General features: G+C 36.5%; 2 protein-coding genes and 1 long non-coding RNA gene across 5 annotated transcripts; 2 read left to right on the top strand and 1 right to left on the bottom strand.

Annotated features, from left to right (window-relative positions):
* Window positions 1-2,931: 2,931 nt before the first annotated feature.
* LOC135691297 (uncharacterized) lies at window positions 2,932-8,968 on the top strand. Of its 2 annotated transcripts, none has more exons than XM_089115190.1 (2): window positions 2,932-3,136; window positions 8,571-8,968. In XM_089115190.1, the coding sequence occupies exons 1-2, from the start codon at window positions 3,014-3,016 to the stop codon at window positions 8,796-8,798; spliced, it is 351 nt and encodes a 116-aa protein (XP_088971316.1). In that variant the 5' UTR covers window positions 2,932-3,013; the 3' UTR covers window positions 8,799-8,968. The 2 variants fall into 2 exon arrangements, with proteins under 2 accessions (XP_088971316.1, XP_088971317.1); XM_089115191.1 differs by lacking the exon at window positions 2,932-3,136 and adding an exon at window positions 5,517-5,705.
* A 135-nt stretch (window positions 8,969-9,103) lies between these two features.
* LOC148957494 (uncharacterized) lies at window positions 9,104-13,406 on the bottom strand. Of its 2 annotated transcripts, XR_016145209.1 has the most exons (4): window positions 12,711-13,406; window positions 11,829-12,073; window positions 10,933-11,163; window positions 9,104-10,113 (listed from the first exon to the last, which is right to left on the bottom strand). It is a non-coding gene; the product is annotated as an uncharacterized LOC148957494 (long non-coding RNA). The 2 variants fall into 2 exon arrangements; XR_016145208.1 differs by lacking the exon at window positions 12,711-13,406 and having other exon boundaries at window positions 11,829-12,341.
* A 603-nt stretch (window positions 13,407-14,009) lies between these two features.
* LOC135691292 (uncharacterized) lies at window positions 14,010-20,882 on the top strand. Its single transcript, XM_065209110.2, has 2 exons — window positions 14,010-16,132; window positions 19,449-20,882. The coding sequence occupies exons 1-2, from the start codon at window positions 14,860-14,862 to the stop codon at window positions 20,867-20,869; spliced, it is 2,694 nt and encodes an 897-aa protein (XP_065065182.2). The 5' UTR covers window positions 14,010-14,859; the 3' UTR covers window positions 20,870-20,882.
* The last annotated feature ends 103 nt before the right edge of the window (window positions 20,883-20,985 follow it).

Raw genomic sequence — 20,985 nt, 5'->3', positions numbered from 1 at the left:
AGCCTCATATCTTAAACTTTCGGTAATCCATGCTGGAGCTTTCCCCATTGCAATGACTGCACTTAGTTTGTTGCTCAGTTTGCCATTGCCATACGGAGGTTCCTCCGGTGAAATAATGCTCACCATGCTGTAAAGGGTAAGTTAGTGAACTAAGGTCCATAATGTCACAATAGTGCGCTGTTTCCTTTTTTTAATGGCAGCAGATTTTGATGTCCTGGGAGTTTTAAACCCCAATAAAATCATCGAAAAGTTTTCAACAGCTGAGTAGTTTTAATTGGGAATGTACTGAAAAGCGAAATGGATACAAGTTTATTCGCGTATTATAGCTTTTATCTATCAAACTATTTAGTGTATTATTAACTATTTATTAACCTGGTTGGTTTTGACTATGTTTAGCCAAGCGCTATGTACGTAACACAATTTTTTTTTGTTTTAAGGGGCCCGAATCAACTTTGGGCCCAGAGCCCCAACAGATGTAAATGCGGCCCAACACTAGATACCATTGTCCTATTTCCATTCTCCTTAACCTACAGATATTCCTATAAATCATACATTTTTTAACAGATAACCTGTATTCCGAAATGCTACAAAAACTACACAAACCATGAATATGGTTCTGCAGCAAAGCCTCAGCCATATCAATTCAAGTTGGTGAAAACTTCGTCTTGTCCTTGTTTAAAGGGACAAGAGGATTCGGCCAAACTGAGGCCACTGGTACTTCCAAAGACTAGTAATAGTTTAAGCAGGAGTATTTGAAAAAGCGGAATATTATAAGCAATAGTGTAACATAATTTCTTGCGAAAACACTTGAATGCCTAACCCTTTTCTGACCACTAAGTAAAGGAGAATCTATCTAAATTTTGGCTCCTGCGTAAACTGCTTCACTGCCTATCGCATCAAACTCTTAAACAATCTGTCGCGATACAGGAGCCACCGATTTCAGTCTTTTACACTTTTGATTTTTTCTCGCTATAGCTATGCAACTTCTATTTCATATCGAGCGTGGTCCGTGGTCGATATTCTGAAAGATCGTGTACAAAGAGGAAAAATGCCTAGCAAATACAACAATGCGCAATATTCCCACATTTCGTCCTTTTCAAATGCTATTTCAAGAGGAGATATCTGATTTTTCATCGCCCCCTCTCCACACCGAGGCTCGTTGTGCAGAGCACAGTTATAACGTTCTAATAAAAGCAGTAACAAAGTCAAAAATGTACATACGTTGATGCATGGTTAGGTAAAGGCGTATCAGTGATACGATTCACAAATAACAGACGTGCCTGCTAGAGATGTTAGCTATTTTGTCCAACAGTATCACGAGTAGAGTGGCTTGTTCATTTCATTGCTGCCATTGTTCTCCCTTTGTCAACCGCATACCTCAGCACTGAAGTCAAGTGAACCACAACATGGCTAGTGGCTACTTTGTCTCTGTACGGAATCAAAAGTTATTTAATGTATGTTAGAAGAATCATCTTTAAACCTTTAAAATGTAAGGCCATTCATTACAGAAACGTATGCACAATGGTTACATATAATGTAAAATTTATGATCAAGAATGCATGCTTTATGTGTAGAACAGAACAGGACAGGTCTAGATTTTAACTCCAATTTTTGCCCCTATTGCGAATTCAGGCATCTGTAAAGGTCTGCCTTTTTATAGCATGAAGTATTCTATGGCAGACCGGCAAACAGAAATTTCCATTTTGCACAGAAATTTCTACAAAATCTTTGATAAAAAAAGCAAAGACTGCTAGAAAATACTCAGTTTGAGGGTGGTTTCAAAGATTATTGCGATCTTTACTTTATCAATATAAGTTCACAAATGGTACATTGGACTTTTTATCTACCAAAAATTTACAGAATCTGTCTGTAGGAGAAATATCATTTACTTCTTCGATCTTTGATTGCTTACCTGGGGGTCACCTATACGTTATAAAGTATAGGGATCACGAAAATATTTATAGCATATTTGACCGATGTTCTTTTTAAATGAAGTGATAGAACTTGAGAATTATGAAAGACGCAATAATTTAATGAAGCAAATTCTTGAAGATGATTATTATGGAAATAGTTGAAAGTACAACCGAAGGCTTCGCTCGTAAAAGGTGTGCCGTGTAGGAGGTGTCAAGATTTTTTGTTGCAGCCTACCTATCGTACTTCCTCTAATAAACGCCGCAGCATTTGTTATAAAATCCAGCATTTGGATGCCGTGTTTAATAAACGGGGCGTTTATCAGAGAACGGCGTTTAGTAGAGAAAATTTGACACGTCTAGAGAGATGTACTACAGAAGTATTAGCAGGTGCTAATAGAACAAATTAAAGTTGATATGCTGCATTGGATTCTTGAAAATGAGACCTTTCAAAATAATATTGAGGCTTGAATTCGGTGAAGTTTAAGAATTGATGAAGAGCTACACCCAGGCTTGAATTTCATCGACAATTTTACTTTCAATCTATACTACATTTTGAGCAAACAGAAAAGCGTGACTTTCCTGATGAAGAAAGACAAGAAAAGATAAGAACTCTTTTCTGAAATGTGATTTAAGAATAGTTTGAGGCTCAGAATCATCAAACGGGGCAAAATTTGAGGTATTCCCATTTAAAAGGTATGTGAAGCTAATTAAAAAAATTCAATCGTTTGGGACTGTAAGCTTGGGGAAAAAGCAATTGAACATAAGATTTTCATTCAAGCATTGCTGCCAAAGTTCACAAAATTGTCAAAAAAGATTAAGCAAGCCTTAAAGCTAGTATCAAGGTCCTATAATTGCTCCTACCGCGGTTTAGCAAAGATTTGTAGTAACGGGTGGCATCTTAATTGTATCCGCAACTGCCCAATACATTTTACACGCAGCAAATCCCTAGCATTGAAGTTGCTTTCCCGCAATTAAAGCCAGGTGTTTTAAAGTCTGTATAAGAGCTGAACTCGTGTTCAAGGCAGATCATTGGATATTGTTAGTTGAGCTCTCAACACTACGAAATCTGCCTACCAACTGTGCCTCACCAAGAACAAACAATGAAAAGCCACCAAGGATCAACACCGTGCAACATTTTCCTTTTGCTTCTAATCTTGGCATGCTCAACTCTGGTGCAGTCGTTTTTTACTGCTGGCGGAGATCTCACCGGAAGAGAAGAACACGTAAGTGGAGGACATTTTCATTCATAGATAATTTTTAGCATATTTCTCAAAACTTAACGGAATGCTAGTAAAATTTTCCTTATAAATGCTAGCAAAATTTGCTAGTATAATATAGCAATTACGGTAAATTATAGCACTTTATCTTTAGCTTTTTATAGCAGTTTGAACAAGAGGTAGGAAATTCGATGATCAATCCATTCAGTGCATTTCATTTTTGTAACATGACTGTTGTATTAAGGTGAAACTGTTAACAGAACAGAAGCACTCTGGAAACGCAATAGTGCATTTAGACCTCAATTTGATGGAACTGAATCTAATGGCTTAGTGTCATGAAAGTAACAAGAACTCGAGAACGATATTTTTGTCAAAAAGAGGGAATTAAACATTCTTTCGTTTCATATATATTTTGATTTCTTTTGTTTTTCATTGAAATAAATTCATAATTTTTGCATGACGTATCGACTGATCACTTCGCCCTTGACAGTACCCAACTTGATGATTATATATCTTGTTGCTAAAACTATCTAACAGTAAAGAGAGACAAAGCTGCACTAGATCCCTTCCTGACTTAAATTAGTTCCGCTCAAAGTAAAATTTTAAAACTTAATTCTTGATGATTCATTCATTGAAGGTGTATCCAGCTGAATGCAAATACAAATAAACTTTTTATATCAAATATTCAGTGACTCTTCATGATAAAGTATCAGTTTATCACAGTAAAGGACGACTATGAATGAAGAAAGTGCTACATAAATTTACCATCCAAGAAACAAGAAAAATTAAAATTCAGTGTAAAGGTGATAAATAAGTAGAGATAGAGCAACATGCAAAATCACGCATGAGTACAAGAAGGCGCGACTAAGAGACTAGTCTGCTGATCATGTCCTTGTAAACATGGGGCCACGGATATAGGGCTTTGGGTATGGAGCCATGAAGACGGGGCTCAGACAATAGGGCCGTGGACATGCGGCTCTAGGTACAAGGCTCATTGAGCACAATGTATGAAGTTTGTGCAAAAGTTTGTTTGAAGTCTCATTATTGCAACTGTTAAAGGCTTTAGAAGACTCTTCTAATGAAACGGGACCTTTTGCCTGACCCAATTTTCTGATCTCAGAACAACATTTCTGCTATCAAAGGAAAACAGAGAAATCTCTTAAAAATGGGTACTTATGTAAGAAAAATAAAGTTGGAAAACTATTCAGAATGGATTTGACGAATATAATTGCTATACAGATAGTGCAGAAGTCGAATAATGTTGACTTACAGATAGCAAAATTTTGCTGAAATTACTGGTGCTTTGCATCTCCACATGATTGAAAAAAAATGCTATAAAAATCCATTTAAATTCAAAGCAAGCGTTAATTATTTTGAATAAAACAGGCCTTTTAGAAATAAATTTCTGTATAGAGCTAGTGAATTTTCCCAATAAGAAATCATCATGAAATGTTGCAATTAATATTCTAGATAAAATCCCGGGCAAAATTGTTGGAGCAAAACGCAAATTTTACAATTTTATAATGTTGCCTCTGCTGTAAAATTGAATTTCCTCTTTCATCTCACATCTATGTGGGATTTGAAGTTCAATCCCCTTCGGTTCAAAAACATGCATTTAACATTGAATCGGGGCGACGAAAAAGAAATTTTTCAAAGGAAAGAGAAAACATCAGGTTTTTTCCTGAAAAGTCTTAACTCTTTTGTCCGGGATTGTAGCAAGGCATAGAACGATATGGGGCACTCAAAAATGCTTGGGTTCATTCAAGTACCTTAACGCGCTTCTTTACAACTTTTTATTGTTCTGCTTTAAATGTGTCTAAAAATAATCACCAAAACTGCTTTCATCAGAAAAGAAAACTAAACCATTCGGATGACTTTTGACTGACATCATTAGCGAAGTAAGGGGAATCAATTTTTGAGGTGAAATGAGCTTTGTCAAGAGATATTACCTCAAGAGATATAGCAATAATAAATCTGCATTTGATCAAGGATATGCACGCGGCTGTTTTTAAGAATCTATCTAAATAATTGGCAGCCGTTTGCATCAAACACACAAAAAGGAAGTAAGAATATATTTCATTTGAAATAATATTTGAAGAATTTCAAGATTATTAATTGTTTGGAGTAAGCACATTCAATAGAAATGCTGAAAACGATTGCATATGCGTTGGGCAGGTGATACACTGTTACGGAAGAACACTAATGAAAATTTCCTTTATTTCCAATTACGAAACGGCTCATTCATATTCACGCCCATATGTGTTATCAAAAGAAAGGGCCTTGTGATGTCGCTCGTGATGCACAAAAGCAATGTCGTATCGCGCATTTAATTGGCTGAGCAGCAAATGACGTGTTTTCAAGAGTCTTTAAATTCACTGCAGAAGCAAGCGACTATTCCAGAAGATAAGTGGACAAGGCTTTCCCTGGACTTCAAGCTGTCATATAAACTGCGCAAAGAAGAAAGCTAATCAACAAATTAGAAATGGCAAGACATCATGTGCATCTCCTCCTGCTTTTCATTTCAATTTTTGCAGTGTATGTTGAATGTTTCTTTACCCATCAAAGAGAAGTCGAGGTTGGTTTGAGTGAACTACTTGTTGGTACCATATTCTTAAAGGTGTCCTTAGAGCTTATGAAGAAGTTATATATTATCTTAAGTGTTAATACTTGAATGAAACGCAATTTAAAACATACGACATAAACGAAATTACTTCGGCTTCGATTGAAATTATCAATTAATTACACTGCTAGATTTAGATCTAAATTCATGACAAAACTATTTGAAATTTATAAGGAATTGACAAAACTTGCTTTATGAAAGAGTTGGCATCATTTTACTGCAAAGTTATCATCGATTGGCTTATAAAAATAATGCTAAACCATCAAAAGGTATAGATTATATTCGTCCAGAGGTATCTTTAACCAGTAAACATATTTAAAAACTTTTGATAATTAGGTCTCTTTTTTATCAATCTCTGCTTGATTTTTGTATAAAAAATTTGAACAGTTTTTTTAGCGGTACAGAACTTGAAGATGGCTTTAAAAAAAACAAAAATTTTATAATATATTGACTAAAAGTTTTTTCGCCTTAAATACCTCAGAGCATGAAACGTCAGAATTCATTGAACTTTTTTCAAAGCCAATAAAAAAAATTTGCAAAAAAAATCAGTATGTTGGGTTTTTAGAATGTATTATGTAAGAAAATTTCATTTTATCCAAAATCAGCACTGCTAAATCATGTTTGGAAACAACACAGTTTGTTGGTGAAAGAATATTACCAACAATGCCTCAATTTTAGTCTTCTTCCATAAATTGATGGAATCTAATTTGGTAGAACATCCAAACTGTGAATGCGGTAAAAATATTTTCCTACACAATCCTTACGTTAGTCGATGTCAGTCGTTAGTTACATGATTTGCAGTTGCAGCAATAGCTGTTTATAGGCTTTTCATAAAGCTTCATTCAAAGAAATGTATCTGGTCTTAATGCTCTGTTTTGCTTGCATCTCTGGGTGTTTTTTGCATCATTAATAAGTCACTGATAAGATCTCGTGATATAGGATATGTAAGAGCAAAGATGAAGTGTTCTGACATATAAAAGTTGAAGTCCATGTCTTTTCACGAGCAATGATTTCGTGAGTTTTGAGTCTTCGCGGATAAGAAATGGCAACAGTTGCCATTTGTAGTAGAAAATGACTGATAGAAGAAAATGACTGAGAAAATCTTATGTATGTAAGGGCAGGGAATGCGTTTAGCATAAGAGCAGAATGGTAATTTTGTGAGCATGGCTCGATAATAAGAGATCGATGCGCAATAAACATCAGTGATCCTAACCTGTTCAAAAAGCTCTGTAATAAAACACTGACACACTTCCGTGAAAATGATGAAATAACATTTTCAAAGAATCAAAGTATCCCAAGATAAAATTCTATTGAAAATTGTCCACATCTGGTGGCTGTCGTATATAGAAAAGTTTGTTCAAAGCTTATGTTGCATTAGAACAAAACTTATGTTGCAAAGAAAAACTTTTTCATATGTAGCAAGCTGTGTAAACAGTTTTCTTTCTAAGTCCGTTAATAAGCAAACCGGTTCCATCTGGTTGAGAAAATATTGCCGAAACATTTCTAAGAGCAATATTGCCGAAATGAGGCAAATGCCGAAATGAGGCTTTAAATGACAGCGGACAAGCACTTCTCCGTGGTTTCAAAATCTTACGCATGCTCTTTAAAATGGGATGGATTTATTTTGATGGATAGCTAGCCCTCTTTTGGGAACGTACCCAGAAAAAGGTAGATAGAGGACTGATATGAAACATCATATTGTAATATGAGAGCTAACAATATGGCCAAAGATCACATCTCTGCAGCTAGCTTGTTCTAAAGCAGCTAGCTTAAAGACATGTTAAATAAAAATTGAATTGGGAATGTTTAATGAAACTCTCGGCAGCATTCTGCTCCAATCAGCACAACAAGAAGGAAGATGTACGAAAGCAAAGAAGAAGCAAGAATGTTACTTGATAAGGATAAAAATGAGGCATTAACCTGCTTACAATTTTTGCAAGCAAACAATGAGTAAAACTTATATTTAGTTGTCCAATCTGTAAAATCACATGAAAGCTACTTAAGCTCCCTCTTTTCCCAAAAAATATGAAGAAAGCAAAATTCTTTTGTGAATAAAAAATGCTACATAACATTGCAATAATTTGAGATTTAGTCTGCATGGAAGAAGGGGTTTTATCTACTAATTGAAGCTTATTTTGAATGAAACTTGCCATCTTTATTAGGGCTTCTATTTCTTGGAAATTTTGTAGGCGGAAGTGATCGAAGCAAAGTTTTAGCTCACTTTAATTTAAATGCAGCTGCTGGACAGGAAAATATTCTGCTTTGGTCTACATATCTTAAGTAGTAGAGCGTAGCCAGAAAGGGGGAAGGGGGTGTTGTCATCATAGGCCGGCAGAATTGTCGGGGAAATTTGAAATGACTTTTTGCTTATGGGAAAGTTCTTTCAATGGCAAAAATGACTACAGAGAAAAGGGTGCAAAACTGCAAAGGTCAACGAAGGGAAATCTTTTTATAGATTTCAATTGAAATTTTTGAAACAAAGGAACAATCGAAGAATACAAATGATGACTTGATTGCCTAAGCTAGGTCAAGATACAGATAAAGGCGAAGCATCTGTCTTATTAGCTCACAATAAGGCCAAATGCGGCTGCACCATCTCAAGCTTCACTTAATGTATTTTCAAAATATCATATAAGCAAAGAAAAACATGAAAAGAAACTTGTTACAAAGTGGAAGAAGATTTTTTAAAAGTGGAAGACAGAAAATACGGCGGTCTTGATTCGATTAACAAACTTTTAACGATTGAAGATTTTTGTTATAAAAGCAAGTTGTGAAGATTAAATTCTAGTCCCCTTTTCAATAACTCTTTTCATTTTGTAGGGTGAACAAATGATCAAAACGTACTGCAGAGAAGCCAAAAATTTGTGCTCCGGATTTCAAAATAATCGTGAGATAAAACGTGTTGCAGCTGAAGACGAAAAGATGGCACAGTATAAGCGAGTGATAAGCCTTTTGAGGAAGCTGAGTGGAACAATAAAGAGGCAAAAACTGTATGAAGATGTAGCAGAGAAAAATCTTGAAGAACTGGCCAGGATGAAGACAAAATAAGATCAATGGACATCAAACTACAGCATTTTATCATTAACATAGAATCGCCTGATGACTACCGACTTTAAAAATTTGCTCTTTCGTTATACTGCATAGCTAAATAAAAAAGGTTAGCTAGATTCAGCCTCATCCTGTAATCTTACATGTGATATCATGCTGTCTTGAAATAATGTTATCTTTTTTCAAATTCTGTGTTTTAGAATGGTTTCACTTGACAACGTCTAAACCTACTTTCAAGAATATATATAAGAGACTGTAGAATTACACAAAACAGTCAAATAAAAGAACTTCGAACATTATTCCGATGTCATTCCTCTTGCTCAAGGACAGCTGTTGTTTCAAAACCAAAACATTGACAATACTAGGGAGACATCCTTGAGGAAAGTTGATCTATTTTTAGCTTCAAACCAGGTCATCACAGTGCCCCGAGGAAAGCTATCTGGCTTCTTTCAATGGTTGCTTCTACAAACCCCTCTTTTGGAGTGAAATCTCGTGACTTTCTTCTATGCATGCTTTCGATTGTTGTCTAGTAAAGATTGTTGTTGACTATAAGTTGTCTAGTGATGTTTGGGTTAAGTGGATGATGCTATACCACCAACCCTTACTGCTTTTTTAACATTTACCTGTTTGAATGCTGGCAGAATCTCAAGAGTGTGCTCAAGAGTAGAATGGAACATCTGCATGATTACATAGGCAAAAGCTTTATTGATGACCTGGGTAGAAAATGGATCAAAATCGACGTGATCTATAGGAATCAGCTAAGAAACGTGCTATTGTGACGCACATCAAAATAATTATTACCTAGCTCAAAATTGGAGAAGAATGGGCACCAACCAACGAACAGATGTTAAGAGTTATAGCAGTTTATACTCACAGTAAAAGAGTATAGCAGTAGATAACGTTGCATCGTACAAAAAGTAGGTTCATCCTAAACTAGAAATTTCCGCTCCTTTCTTGAGCATGCTTAGCAAATGCCAAATTATTTTTTACACCAAGTGTTCATGGCAACATGCACTAGGATCTTACATGCACCCAGTGCTATAAATAACATTCCCCAGATATAAAATTATAGTTAAAGGTTTTTGACGATACGAAATTTGAAAATGGCTTTAATACGAGCAAACATTTATTTCGAAAAAAATTTCAGAAAAGCAAACGGAAAGTAGGCAGCAAACATGCAAGGAAATGCATGAAATATGTTCAAGAAAAAAAGGGAGGCAGCAAACCTATATAAGAATTAATTTCTATATTGAGTTTTCCTTGGTTGCCAATTTCAGCTACCATATGCTGCTAAGAAAATCTTTCACCGTGTGCTCTAAAAATAAATGATTCGTAACAAACTCTGGATAATGGGACATGTCCTATCTATTCGAAAGTCTTTTTCTGAGTACTAAATAATCTAAATTTGGCTCAAAACGATAACAAAGAAACTTTTAGGGAATCTTCATTTGAAGCTTCTTTCTTTTAGATCTTTTGAAAGCTGATTCACTACAATCAATTACTTGAGCTAGTTTTAATGTGGCAAATCATGCATGTTACGATGTCGTCTTTCAAAGTATACTAGCTCTGAACTATATGTCAAGAAGGATATCTCATAGGAAAGTGTTCTATAAGCAGATTGGAGTTTAATTAAACATTGTACTTATCATGACACTACTTTTAGGTAGGAGTAGGGGGGCTTGAGAGTTGCGGGCCCTAATAGAAAGGAAAGCTGCAAAACCAATGCATGATGTATTTTTTGCGCCCTTAACATTTCAATTTTCCTTCTGCCAATCACCCAAAACGCATAAAAAAGGCAGATTGCCAAAAAGTTCATTTCAATTTTTTAAAGCAAGTTTGATTTCAGTTTTTTCTATACGAAAAAGCGATAATCATTTTTTAAAATAAAAGTCGATGTACAATAATTGTTCCCCTCTTCATTTTATAAGGTCAAATGTAGCCAAACTGTCTCTTGCCATTGACGTATGAGATGAGAATTTAAAAGTTGTCACTTGTATGTTGTGACTTGTATGTTGTTGAATATTAAGATTTCTTTGGAAAGATGGACAGAAAGATGGTAGTAAACGAAAAACATAGGAAAAGATCAAATCTGCGGATACATCAGGTTATTCTGGAATAAATTTAGGTCTCTTACCTTTTCCTCTAGATCTTTTTATCTTGATATTAAGAAATATTTGTAAACAGAATCACGCTTCGATGTAGAACACTGGACGGGTCTTAAGTGTTAGCTCCGAGTTTTTTATAAGGCAACAGTAGATAGGAAAAACCAAAGAGTTTAGAAAACTGGGTACGAGGCTCGAGTTGGTTTCTCCAAGTAATGAACCGCCATGTGCTTTGAAGTGAAATTCAAATTGGGTGACAAAATCTGAAAAGATGCATAAGATGCAAGAGAGAAGGATATATATATTATATATATATATGTAAAGAAAGAACAAGCTAAAGAACAGAGGGATAAGGGTACTGCAATTTCTTATATTCATCGTTATTGGTAATGTTTAGTGGTTTAAAAAAGCTTTCTGCCAGCTGTTGCTTCAAGTTCTTTTCATAAATGCTACTGTCCAATTATTGTCCACTCGCCGCAGATTGAGCATTTGCATTTCTTATTTTGTAATCTTGAATTTTGGCAACTCTAACAACGCACTATGCTGCTTTCGGATACTCGTGAATGTGCTGTTAATTAGCGGGTACTATTATTTGGGGTTATACGGTAGCTGGCATGCCGAAAGATCTCGGAAAGAATGAAGAAAAAAAGGAGCTGCGATAAAGTTTATTGATTAGTTTTGAAAGAAGATTGGGTACGAGAATTTGAGAAGCAAGACGATTGTAAAATACTTCACCGTTTCAAGCTTTATATCGAAAAGATGAGTGATTCAGAAATTGTGAATTGATCGTGAAGACTTTGAAAGGGTCAACATTGGAAGAGCTTAATTGCGATTATTGAAATGTTAATGCCGAAGATGTCAACCTGTCAACAATAGACCATGATATTATGGCTGTTAAATATCATAAGTTAAGCCATGAGTAACTTACCTTTAATTAAAATCATAGCCATTGCATTTTTCAAAGTGGCTTTGTGTTTACTCTCAATCCAGTGTTATCAATTCGAAATTTTGACAGATATTTTGACAGTTCTCATTCAAATCGAAAGTCATTCAGTTCTCCCTGTGACTCTCAACAATGTCTGTTTTGTCAATAAGTCTGTTTTGTTGCTAATTTTCCTGCTACAGACAACAAATATTTCAGGAGCAGTTTATGATTCATAAAAGTTGTTTTCCCTGTCATATGAAAGAGAGATCATTAAGGGCGAAGGCAATTAGCGAAATCACTTTGAATTTTTCAACAAAACAACCCGCTAATACTCACTGCTTCTTTTCTAAACAAACACTCTTCAGATTAGCCTTAAAACAAAAATAAACAAATATATTCTACATGGAGTATACAAATATTTGTGTTAAAATTTTAATCGTATTTTGTAGACTTTTTGAAAATGAATAATTCATACGTGTAAATATTTATATTTTCTTTTTAATTTTCACAGTTCATTCCAGTCAAAGCAACGAATTAATATAGACATAAATTTGGACAGAAATAAAATTTAACGTAAAAACAATTTGGGGTCCCTTTTCTATTTTTCCTATCTATGATTTGGAAAAACAAACGTACTTACCGATAGAATTCGGGTTTGACACACTCAGAATATTTATCGAAAAAGTTTAGTTAGGAAATATATATACCCAACCCAGTTGACAACTGGCCGTTGTGGCTCGAAAAGGCCCAATCAGAAACCTGTACAGATGGTTGTTAAGGATGCCCAATCTGTGCCCTTTCAATGGTGACACGAAGCTAACCGCTTTTATTTGTTATGTACATGGATTCTAAGACTGCTAGATAGAACAGCGACCGGGCTCTAACCTTTTCGATCCACGACCGGGCTCCGACAATGCCGAATCGGGCGCTCTGCCACCTTCGGCTGCTCAATAGAAAAGTATACAGAATAAATTTGGGTATTTGTAATGGGAAGTGGGTGTAGAATAGTACAATAATCCATGCAAACATAATTAAATGCCATCTGGCTTTTTGTAACATTCAGTAAAAGAATGCAAGGCCCATATATAACAAAATCAACTTTCCTTGGCTTCCGCTCTTTCATTTCTCAAAGTCTTACCAGTCGAAAACCGATATACTCTGGTAACTATGGTTTTAGTAAAGTGTTCTCCAATCTATTTTGAAACAACAACAAATTATTTTCGAACCAAGAAATGGAGTTTCGGGAGGAACTTTGTTGTTGGGTTCTTGATAATTTCAAGCAGGATTTTTCCTATCAGATTATATTTTTCACACTATCAAATTCCTTTTGAATCAAATTTTCAGTCCTTTTGCAGCGGTGTAGTGCTATCGAAATAGCAAGCGGGGCTCTTGCACATAATGTTGCTAAAAACAATAGCAAAATAAGAAATTGGTTATATTTTGGCATTAACAAAGGGGACTCAGCCCCTTTGGCGCCCCTAGCACTACATCCCTGTCCTTCTGATGAACACTTTATAGCATGAAACATTTGTATAACTTTGAAGAATACTGAGTCTCCAACCTGTTACATTCTAAGTTGTAAATGAAATAACAGCCAGCTCAAACTTTGTTAAAATTTCTCAAGAGCTTTTCGCAATTTCTCAACGTCAATTAAATTTCAGCCTAAAGTAGTGCAAAAGAGAAAGGAAATACTTTGCTTCAAATTGCATCCGTTTTGCGTAAAAAGTGATTTTCGACATTGAATCTTGCAAAAAAGTTTAAGGACGAAATTGGAAAAAATTTGTATTTACCTGAACATATGACAGGCCTCTCCTTGGTTCCAGTTCATTTATTTGCATCAAAACGAGGGCACTTGGCTAGTCAGTCTTTTCTGAAAGAAAAACATAAACAAACAATGAAAAAAGCTGATTTTCTACCTATCCGTTTCTTATGTGGAATTCCTTGCTCAACATTGCCCCAGAGAGGCAAGAAAAAGTTCAAGAGCTCTAAAGGGTAACATGACAACCCCCCCCCCCCCCCCATGTCAATTAGCATGCTTTTGATGTCTTATGTGTGCCTGCCCAAAGAGTCTGTCTTTAAAACTTCAACACATATTCCAGATTTTCCAGATACTAAAAAGTCGAATTTGGTCATCGTGGTAATTGGTAGTAGCGTATTTGCTAGAAACTGGGGTAATAAGGTATGTGGGCATGCAATAATGAATCCAAAAAGAGAGAGAGGCAATTATACCTTTCAGATACATTTCTTATATTGTTGCTGTTTAAAGCTGCTCATACGATGACTGCTGGTATTAGCTTGGGTTATTTTTGGACACAGATTTACAGACTTACAAAGTTCAAGAAGCAAGTTCCACATCTAGGCCACATGCTCCAAAAATTAACAAAATTTTTGTTTTACTAGTAGTAATTATATTTAACTAAGAGACCGAAATGATTCGCCTTTCTCATCCACTTAGTATTTTTATTTTTATTGATATTTCTTAATATTAGTATTTAAAGACCATAACTAATAGTGAAAACAAACATAATATTATAATAACAAGCAAGACAGAATATGTTATCTCCTTGGACGACACTCACGAGGGAACCGTTACATTTCTCACCGTACTGTTTCCAAAACATTACCCTTTCAGCTGGTTGGTATAGCCTTTGTAATAATAGCCTAACAGCTTCTCTTAGTGACGTGTAAAAATCACAGAAAAGTTTGGAGATAGGCCAGGTAACAAAAATATGCTAAGATTACTGTTTGTTTATTATTGGGTACACCACCTGCAAGAAAAAGAAGATTGAGAAAGGAGAGTTTGATATTTATTCAACTTTTGAGAACGAGCTGATTTTATAGAACTTAAACAGAAAACAGGACAGCTGGACAAACATAAATCTTTTGTCCCAAGCATTTGGAAATTGTACAGAAATCTTCATGCTGATTGGGAGGGCAGTGGATGCATTTTTTCGACTATGATTCGTTTGTATGAATTGAATAAATAAACGAAAGTTTTAGAACGGGCTTACTGGTTTTGTTGAATTGATTTGCAATGCGACTGAAACGATTCATCAGGACAAATTTCCCGCTGATTAAAACTGTGGTCACTCTCTTTCTTGTCTGCAGTGTCATAATTTTGCTTGAGATATACAAGGCTGGATATATATCTGAAGATGCAAGTAGTTTGAAAGAACCTTTTTTTTGGATTGACAGGAGAGACAATTTGACACAAAGCTCCGCATTTCTGACGAGAGAAGTTGAAAGAAGGAAAGCAAAAGGGGAAGGAGACCGACATCCCGTTCTTAGAATTCATAAGAAGAACCAGAAAGGTCCAATTATGAATCCATCCTATATACGTAAAAACATGAAATCGAGAGAGAAAAACACTACTGATATCGATGATAGTTACAAGAAAATGAATCCTCGCCAGCTGAGCAACAAAGGTAAAGCGAATAATAACAAGTACTGCAAAAAGCAAAGAATTAAACAAAGAGTAGAAATAATTACAAGTGAAATCGCATGTAAGCCTCATAAGGCTCCCGAAGAAGCGTGCAAATTAGCTCATGAGTGGTACCAAATAGACCCTAAACTGCAAACATGCAAGACGAACCAAACTGAGATTTACTGTGAACTTCAAGAGGTAGATGAAATAAAATTCACTTGCTCGGGAAAAGATAAGCTTAAATCATGCAAGATTGGTGTTTTTAGCCATGATGCTGGAGAAATAGATTTCCTTTATGTTGATGACATAACGAGGCTTGAGGAGGAATTGGAAAGTTCAGCAAAAATTGCACTTGGTCATAACAACAAATTTTTGTTCTTGGAGTGTATCCGAACTGACGAGAGAGAATCCAAGAGTCAGTTAATACTTTTGCCTTTTCTTCATAAAAGTATTTTCAATCAACCAGTAAGACAAACACCAGATGTAAACATTGTCCTACTTGATTCGATTGCACGTGCGCATTTTTTTCGCTCTTTGCCGGTTGTCCTGGAAGCATTTGATGACATCAACGCAGACCCGGAAACAAATACTGAAATTCTCGATTTCGAGCTATTTCAATCAGTGCATGGCCACAGTGCAGAGAATTTCCATGCTTTCTTTACGGGGAAACTCTTCGCAAAAAATCTGACAGAAAACGAGAAGGAGAAAAGCAGTGTGGGTATCGAGACTTTATACAGATATTTGCGAAAGGCCGGCTATGAGACATTGTACCAGGATGATGTTTGTTGGAAGTATTGGTGGGGGATGCGGCTGGAACTTGGTGCACCACGTGATTGGATGGGCATGAAGAAAGCAATTAAATCTGCCTGCATTGACAATACAGGTATAGTATGAAGGCTTCACATTTCATATCCAGGGACGTAGCGAAGGGGGGTAGGAATCGTGTAGGAAACCCTCGTTAAAAAACTCGATTTTAAAAATGCGGAGTTTTTTGACATCCAGGAATGTTTAGTTGGCAGATTTTGAATTGTCGGCAAATCAAGGATGGTTCACCCACTTTTTCGGAAAATGGGACATAGACACTCTCTTTGAACCGATAGCTACAAACGTCACTGTTCATAGCAGTAGGTATTACCTTTCTACTTTATTTATTGGTTTTTATTCAGTCAGGGTCTGCTATAAGTGGTTTTCAGAAACGGAGAATGCAGAAACGCAAACGGCATTAACGGGGGAAGGGCGGTGACGTATGATAATAAAACTTTTCGATACAGGTCGAGAAGTTTTGGCAGTTCATTTACTAGACTATTGATATGTCTCGCATAAAGGAGCTGACTTGCCTAGGCCGTATCACACAATGATAAAACAAGTCAAAATGCTAAACCTAATAAAATAATCGATTATTTGGCTCCAACAGCGGCAGAGCGGAGTCACCTGGGGGCCCTTGGGAAAAAACTAAGATGTGGCCCCTATTAACGGACTGCCAAAAAGTAGCATCCAATGGTGTAGAACATGTCACGGTTATCGCTGAGCTATATGCTTCAAAACATGGTTATAAGCTTGTTTGGAGGCCCCTATAGATTGGGGGCCCTTAATTATCTACGTAACTAAGGTGCCCTGAATTGCATTACGCAACTTGGCTCTAGACTAATGATGCGCTTACGTCACTACAGTTTAACCAAAAACGTCTGATCCCAACCAAGAGGAAATATCTTCCAGAGTCAACAGCGAATCCCCTAGAAATAAATGTTAGTAAAGTAAGTCTTGCTACCATGAAGAAATCTAAAGGATCGATGGAACGTGCAAATCATAACAAAGCCATGGTCATGGCCTAAAAATATCAGGCTATTAGTGTGATGCCTTTATTCTTAATAAACGATCGCTCGGATATTATGCCAGCCAAAGGTGATTTAACAGAGATGAGGCTTATTTTCAGAGTTGAAAGGGGACAAAGCTCCTTGTCAGTCAAGAGTCTCAACAGTTCTCATCATTGTAGCGAAAAGAAAGCTTGTTATTTCTGATCGAATTATAAGTGGTTTACGACGGTCAGGGAATTTATCGTGACTCGTGCGTATAGTTAGTTGAATAAGGGTAAAGAACGATAGAGCATAAAAGTCAAATAAGTGGGACAATAAAGTACGTCTGTAGTAAATTAAGTGGTATATTGCAAAGAATCTCTTAAACTAAGAAAAAATTCAGAGTGACACAGTATCATCTAGTTATACACTCCTTGCTTGCAGAATAAATTTACTCAATCTTCTGTCAAATCAAGCGATACTTCCTTCCACTTGTCTTGTTGGAACTTTATGTAATCTCACACTTGCACAATACTTGCACAGAAACCCTGCTGAAAATTCCATGTATCTTCTTTGCTGCATACTATGCACAGTATATATAGTTAAAAAAAGAATAGCAGAAACATCATTTATATTTAATTGGAAAGATTTAATTGCCGTTGAAAATTCAGCTTGGTTGACAAATTTTCCACACACACATGGATATTTCACCGCGGGGTGAAATTTCAACCAAGGTCAAGAACGCGGTCGGGGTGAAACTCAAGTTGGAACTGGATTGACTGATCATAATCATGATCATGTAAACCTGAGTTCCGTTTTGACCCATCAGTTTCCCTTACACATGTGACGTAATTGAAGAGTTCTAGCGAGAGTAAAATATCTATATCTGCCTTCATCGGGTGGATCTTTCAGAACGTTCCGCAGAATTACCTGGTCTAGCAAATATCCGCAATACCCAAATACGAAGCGTTTGTTGAGTAAATACTTTACAAGGGACAGATATTTGGGTTTGTCCTCAGCCGATGAAGAGTGTCTACATACCATTAATTCTACAATGCTTGCAAAAAGTACTTGGAACAGTCAAGCAGCTTCAGTCGATTTTTGACTGACATTCAATTTTCGCCTAAATAGCTAAGTTGGTCTGTTTCCCCAAAATAATGTTGTAATTGCACCTTAGCCATCTTAGTTTCAAAATTACAAGTCAGGCACTTTAGCATCGACAGCTGATGCTAGTTTTCGCCAAACAGCATCGAAATGTTAGCCTAGTACTTGATAGCAATCTCTTTCTAACAATATAATACCAGCAGTCTTCGTCAGAGGCACTTATCTTCAACAGACAGAGTTTCCTAAATAAAAAGTTTTGTTTAAACGAAGCTGCAAAGAAGTAGAGGAATCGGGATGATAAAAAGCCCATGGTAAGCAGATGAATGGCTTGGGCAGCCGCTGATAAAACATATCTTCACACTATTTAAAATCAAACCGGCAAAACTCTGATGGGTAAGAAGAGCTTCTGACATCGGTGAACCGAGTGTGCAAATGGTCATTTTCTGTTCAAAATCAAACATTGTATAGGAGGAGAGGAGAAGGGAGACTTGAGTAGGACATGATGAGTGTTCCAACACTTCAGGCGGGCACTGTAGCCGCTCGCGTGTTTAGAGTACGTTTGATACAATCAAACCGATGGTTGGCATTATATTTCATCGTAACAATTAGATAGGCGAGGATAGATTATGAACTCTTGGCATTCCACATTACCTACTCAACTCTGTCGCACTTGCTGTGACGCTAATAGCACCTGCAAACTGCATTGTCACATCAAAACACACATCTTTAGAAGTTACTAAAGATTGCGCTGCCTAAGAACCTCCTGCAACCAATCTAGAACATGTTCATTCTCCGTGCGCTGCCTAAAAACCTCCTGATACCTTCGACTTGTTTATAATCGGCAATTAATTATTTTTGCCTGGAGTGAAATTATTGTACGTCTGTCTTTTCTTAATCTTATGATAGAAGAAATAAGGCCTGCTTCTTTAAAACGTCTATCTCGAACAAGTGCCCAGGTAAAATGTTCAAAAATTTAACAAGCGCTTTTTCGAATCATGACAGCATGCAGGGGTCTGTTCTTTATATACCATTTAACTTATCAAAGTGTTATATAATAAAATCACACTTCTATAGGGGCACTCTTCAGCCAAGTTTCGGTTAATGTACAACCCCTAGCTTTGAGAATCATGATGGCACTAAGAAACTTCTTTAGTTATAGAACCTATGAATATAAAATGATCGACAAATTCTTATTGAATATTGAGAAGGCATAGAGATAGTTAGAAATACTGTAGATAACTTATGGTAGAAAACAGTAGAAAACAAAACCATGATACAACTTTGTAATTAGCTTTCTTGTAGGCCTATCCTTCGCAAGTTGCAAGATCCTCGCTGACAACAACTTGAAGACTCCATTCAATGGACCAGAAGACAATCAGATATGTTTTAATGGCCGGTTCCAACACGCCTATTACTTCGAACATTTGCTGGAATACTTCAGCGCGCAGAAAAATAGGAGACGGCGGCCTCGAATTGGATTCACAACAATAAACACGGCTCATGATTACAAAGGACTGCGCGTACAAACTTTGAATCACGACTTGGCCGATTTTGTTAGAAAACTAGCCAGAATGGAGAACGTCCTCACTATTTTGATGGCGGATCATGGAAATACATACACAAGATATACCAGTGCCGTTTTAGAAGGCCGTTTCGAGATGCATCATCCAAGTCTTTTCATGATACTGCCTCCCGCAGTAAAATCTTACCTCGGCGATGACGCGGTGAAGGCGTTACGCGTGAATACGAGACGACTACTGACGATGATAGACCTGCACAAAACAATGTTGGCAATAGCAACCAAAAACGCCCGCGGGACATTTCCTAAAGAGCGCGGGTTGCTGGAAGTAATTCCTGCAGAAAAACGATGTGACGATCTTGAACTTGCCTTGCCTAATCTATGCGTGTGTGAAGGCTGGGATACACCGGCTAAAAATGACACAAAGCAAGTTGGCATAGTAGAATTCGCAGTTGGCACACTGAATAACATGATAGATACGCAATTTATAACTGGAAAAAGCAAAGATAAAAAAAACTCTGAGCAGAGAAAATGTCACAGATTATTCGTTTCTTCCTTCAGCAACGTTAGAGAGCGCAGTTCTGGCAGCAACTTAATTACAACTTTGGATTTTATGGTGAAGGCGGGTCCTGGTTCTGGGCAGCAGGAAGACATCTTCCATGTTGAGGTGCAATCAACAACCAGCCCAAAACTCAAATCAAAACGGATGAAACTTCTCTCTTACGACAGACTTTCGCAGTATGGTATTTACAGAGAGTGCAAAGATCCAAGTGTAAATGTAAAATTGTGTATTTGCTCCTTAAAAGATAGCAAGGACTCCCAGCATGTCTGGGATAGTGATGGCTTTCGATTCGATGGGCTCATTAAAGCCATGACGCGGTACCCAAAGATCCCAGCGAACTTAAACATAGAGCAATCTACGGAACAGCCATGCATTTTTTACTTAACGAGAAACTTTCCTGATAAAAACGGAAAAGAAAAAAGCGTATTTTCCGGTGTGATAGAAATCATTAATTCTTGCAAAAACAAGAATTTCAAAGTCCTGCTTGACATCAAAACATTGAACTGCAAACCATCGAATAGGATTCCAAGTCAGTTGATTGTAAAACAACATACAATCATGTTTGTAGCTGTGGTAATGCGTGATGTTTGGTACTGGGACTGTATATACAATTTTGATCCATTTGCAGTTGAAATAACTTAAAAGTTTTAAAATATCGTCATAAAATAAACTAAGATTGGCGTAACAGAAAATATGGATGACGTCACACAACAGTCAAGTAAGCAAACCAAGCTGTATAGACCCGTACAAAAAGAGGA

Source organism: Rhopilema esculentum, unplaced genomic scaffold, assembly GCF_057945365.1.
Source record: "Rhopilema esculentum isolate cy_ngs unplaced genomic scaffold, ASM5794536v1 HiC_scaffold_23, whole genome shotgun sequence".
NCBI lineage: Eukaryota > Metazoa > Cnidaria > Scyphozoa > Rhizostomeae > Rhizostomatidae > Rhopilema > Rhopilema esculentum.
The sequence above is the reverse complement of the archived record's forward strand: the minus strand, read 5'-3'. Positions and strand labels throughout refer to the sequence as shown.

What these genes read in the sequence shown, in the direction of transcription:
- LOC135691297 (XM_089115190.1), top strand. Translation starts at nt 3,014, where the DNA reads ATGAAAAGCCACCAAGGATCAACACCGTGCAACATTTTCCTTTTGCTT. An exon ending in TCACCGGAAGAGAAGAACAC is followed by an intron (nt 3,137 to 8,570) that starts GTAAGTGGAGGA and finishes TTCATTTTGTAG; the next exon opens with GGTGAACAAATGATCAAAAC.
- LOC135691292 (XM_065209110.2), top strand. Translation starts at nt 14,860, where the DNA reads ATGCGACTGAAACGATTCATCAGGACAAATTTCCCGCTGATTAAAACT. An exon ending in TGCCTGCATTGACAATACAG is followed by an intron (nt 16,133 to 19,448) that starts GTATAGTATGAA and finishes GCTTTCTTGTAG; the next exon opens with GCCTATCCTTCGCAAGTTGC.